General features: G+C 40.2%; 1 protein-coding gene across 1 annotated transcript; it reads right to left on the bottom strand.

The window, feature by feature from the left end:
- Nucleotides 1–451: 451 nt before the first annotated feature.
- On the bottom strand, nt 452–1930 carry LOC105925030 (olfactory receptor 142-like). Its single transcript, XM_012860783.2, has one exon. It carries the CDS (start codon nt 1620–1622, stop codon nt 696–698), a length of 927 nt encoding a protein of 308 aa, XP_012716237.1. The 5' UTR covers nt 1623–1930; the 3' UTR covers nt 452–695.
- Nucleotides 1931–4424: the final 2494 nt, after the last annotated feature.

Genomic DNA, 4424 nt, shown 5'->3' with positions numbered 1-4424 from the left:
AGTTGGATAATAATGATTATTTTAACCATCAAGCTTGACTAAATGTTAATTTTGTGAAATAATCAGTATTAATCTGTTGCATCCATGTGGGTCGGAGGCTTGAGGGCCCAATCCATCTCTGTGCATGGTGACTGCTACCTACTGGTCTTCATCGTCTGCCTCTCTTTATTTATGAGACACTTTATGACAGTTTTAAACCCACTGACTAATTTGGAAAATTGTGGTTTGTAAACATTAAATTTGTTTTAACTTTTTTTTGAAAAGACAGCAGAATAAAAAAAGTAATTATGGCCAAGCAGCAGCCAGACGAAACTCATGTTTGTCTAGGGAAAGCTTTCTTTATTCTCATTTCTTTCTCCAATGTGTTTCACCATTTCATAGATTATGGTAAATTATAGAACCATCAAAAATGTACAGAGAAACATTTCTAAAACATAAAACAGTCTTTCAGTCAGTTTAACTCCTACAGACCAACATAATCCATAATCACAATATGCTGATTTTCTTCTGGATACCTTTATAAAATACCTTCCTCAGACTCTTTTTGTCCAAAAACACGCATAACTGAATGAAGGTTTGTTTGTGAAAATATGCTTTAATAGTCCTCTGTTTAAGCAGGAATAAAACCTTTGATTTGTTTTAAGATTCAACATCAGTTTCTAAAACAATTACTATTATTTCTAAATAAAAGCATGTCAGTATTTTACATTCAGAAGAAGATTTTTACAAACATTTCTGATTTTTGACATCTTCAGGCCGTACATCAGCGGGTTGAAAAGCGGCTGGGCAGTTAGGAAGTAGAGTGAGAGGAAAATCCGCAGAACGTTTGGCAGAAAACTCATGTTAAATCTGCTCTGAGAAATCTCAAAGCTGCCAGCAAAGGAAAAGTTCAAGATGGAGGCCAGATGAGGCGTGCAGGTGTTCAGAGCTTTCTGACGGGTCTGTTTGGATCCAGAGAAACACACAACAAGGATCTTGATGTAGGTGTAGAGGATTAGAAGCAGCGAGATGAAGATGGTGCTGAACGTAGCAGTGAGACCATAAATGTTCGTTAAGGCCGTCTCCGTACAAGCCAGTTTGACCAGAGAGTGCATGTCACAGTAGACTTTGTTAATCTGGTTCCGGCACAGCTTCACCGGTACCAGAGACATCATGAAGGACATCGCTACAAACGGATACAACCAGGCCAGAGCGATCAGCACGGCGATCTTTTTAGGTGTCATTCTGGTGTTGTACTGCAGAGGGTAACAGATAGCGAGGTACCGGTCGTACGACATGACGGCTAAGTTTAAAAACTCAACAGCTCCATATGAATGGACAACAAAAACCTGCAGTAAGCAGAGCGGAGCAGAAATAATGTGAACATCAGAGAGGATCTGGACCAGCAGGAAGGGGAACAAGCCTGAGCTGCCGTACAGTTCATTCACAAACAGGCTGCACAGAAACATGTACATAGGTTCATGTAAGCTGCTGTTCACACAGATCACCACAATCAGCAGCACGTTAGAGAAGATTATGAAAACATACAAAAGCAAGATGACAACGAAATATAAATATGTCAGAGCCGTGGAGTCAATATAAGCAGTCATAAAAAAAAATGAAACCTGTGAAGAGTTTATCATAACGTCTCACATCCCCAACAGTTAGAGCATGAAAATGTTTCCTTTAGTTAAATGGTCTCGCAAATTAAACTGAATTTAACCACAGCTTCCATCCTAGACATTGAACACAATTTTATAATACTGGGAGTATTTTCCATCATCCAGTCATAATCAGGCTGAAGGCTGAAGCCAATGGTAACTGGAAATAAGAACCAACATCTACAGCACCATCTCCTGATGAAGCTCTCAAAGCACCAGAGATTCATTAAAACACTGAGACACAAACAGCCTACTTCCCACAGTCAGTATGGAAACATCAATGAGTCCCCCTTCCCTTCAAAATGGAGCTGGTGCTCGTCTCTCTGGTCTTTTATTACGCTTTTTTTCTACGTGTAATCAAGACACCCACACAGCTGCAGTGGGACATCATTAACAGAAGTTTGATGAAGTGCAGGAAGTTCAAGGAAGTTATTATTATTACAATAACCCCAACAGTAATAATAATAATAATAATAATAATAATAATAATAATAATAATAATAATAGTAGTAATAATAATAATAATAATAATAATAATAATGTTCAACAAACCAAATATTGCCATCAGGCACAACAAAAACAAGATTTGCATGTTAATTCACAATACCCTCAGAAAGAAACACATCTTTAAAATTTACCAAAAATGTAACTAAATATAAATTAATGTCAGTAGGACGTGGAACATGAGGAATGAAACAATACCAGGGGTCACAGGAGCTATAAGAATTCACAGACAAAATCCCAGGCATCATCCGTACCCATAATATCTAGACGATTACACATATACTACGAAGGGCATATTAACTACCCTTGATCTAATAAACTCTACAAAAGAAAGTATCCTTAAACAGCTAGGCAAAGCAGGTTCACACAACAGAGTCCGCCAATCATCATAAATGAGCCCCAAGCTCAACTGCAAACCATTATGAGTTGGCAAAAACAGAAAAAACACCTCAGTCCTTCACCAAAACCAACAACTAGCATTTTGACTCAACAAGGTACAAGGAAAACCTCCGGCAGAACCGGGCTCAGTATGAACGGTCATCTGCCTCGACCGACTGGGGGTTAGAGAAGACAGAGCAGAGACACAAGAGAGATAAAAAAGCACAGAAGCACACATTGATCCAGTAATCAATGTGTGTGTGCATGTGCATGAGATGCACATGTGCAATGTACATCTCAAATCAAATCAAATCAATCAAATCGTCCAGGTTGGTGAGAAAGTTTCCTCTCTAAGGAAACCCAGCAGGTTGCATCAAGTCTCTCCAAGCAGCATTCACTCCTCCTGAAAGAGCGTAGAGCCACAGTGGACAGTCGTCTGCATTGCCGATGCAGACGACTAGCTACAGCAGTCTACAGAGCTACAGCAATAAAATATATATTTCAAACCATTATTGTTTTCTTACATTCTCTACTGCAAATTACCTAAACCAAGAGGAAATGGTTCAGAATCCACTCGCTTGAGTCCCAGACTTCTAGTTGAAGAGGAACCTTGCAGAACAACGGAGAACTGCCACAGGCTTTCTGGGCATGCTAGTTCCAGTTTGTGACGTTAAAGGAAAAATAAGCAGGCGGAAGCAGGCTTGGTCTTTTTCACACCCCTGTTCTCCGATTGCCATCCAGAGTTTGGGGCCTGGAGTATGGAGCGATCCACCCAATCGGGGTCTGGGATGGGTTATGTCCTGGGGGTCAGCTGGGGCAGGCACTTCTGCTCTCCTCAGGAATATGGGGGTGATACTTAAAAATGGAGGGTAGGGTGCGAGAGAGGCAGCCCCTCTGGGTTCGTGTAGTGGGCTCTAGTTGGCTGGCCCGTTCGGTTCGTGTTGGCCCCATCTCTGGGTGGATGGGCCCCTGGGTCGTCTTGGCTGGGATCGGGGTGGGGTGTATTGAGCATTTTTCTCATGGATAAACCTTACATACACAAGTGCACTCTCACAAACACCCACAGGTGCTTACAAATTCACTTCTATACAGGAAACCCCTAAAATTAGCTTTAGCTGTCGTAAATAATACTGTGTATTCTTCTGTGATATCGAATGATATTCGTTGTTTCTACCTGTAATACTTTATCAATTGGTTTTGCTGTTCTTTTTATATCTCTCTTTGCAGGTGTAGAAGCAGACTCAGAGGATGTTATCTTGTTCTCTCCTTATCCTCTCCTCTATTTTTTCACCTTTTCTCCCTTTTAGCACTTTTTCTTATCTTTTTCTTATCCTAATTTTGTATCCAGTTAAGATGAAATAGCCCCAGAATAAAATCTAAGAAAGTGTTTTGCATATAATCAGGCGCAACACTATGATGAAACTAGCATTGCTCCACTCGCGAAAGTAAAATCTGCAGGGCTCTCTAATTGCTCTCTAAGATAGCAATTATTAATGCTACACTTCCAGGCAGGATATATTAAAAAACATTAAATGACAACTGCAAGGTCCCCTTCTGTAGAACCAATTTTGCTCAAAGCACTCTCTCTCTCTGTGAGAGGTTCTGCAATTGGGAACTCCTCATGTGGGAGAACTTTGGAACTTAGAATAAAAACGAAAAAGTCGAGATGAGACAAAGCTGCTTCCTTCTCAGCCAGACAAGGGATGTTTCTTGGCACGTCTTCACAACATGTACAGTCATCCCTTTATACTGAAAAATCCCAAACATGAGCCTAACAATCTCTTTTTTTTTATAGGATTTGGTTTACATAGGTGCATATGTGACACATAACCCAAACAAATGCCTTCCTGGAAAATGCTTATTCCTGGAAAAATGCTTATATAACCATTATACTGTGAATAA

Source organism: Fundulus heteroclitus, unplaced genomic scaffold, assembly GCF_011125445.2.
Source record: "Fundulus heteroclitus isolate FHET01 unplaced genomic scaffold, MU-UCD_Fhet_4.1 scaffold_44, whole genome shotgun sequence".
NCBI lineage: Eukaryota > Metazoa > Chordata > Actinopteri > Cyprinodontiformes > Fundulidae > Fundulus > Fundulus heteroclitus.
The sequence above is the reverse complement of the archived record's forward strand: the minus strand, read 5'-3'. Positions and strand labels throughout refer to the sequence as shown.

Bases quoted from the DNA above. Each gene is read 5' to 3' on its own strand.
- LOC105925030 (XM_012860783.2), bottom strand. From the start codon at position 1,622: ATGATAAACTCTTCACAGGTTTCATTTTTTTTTATGACTGCTTATATT.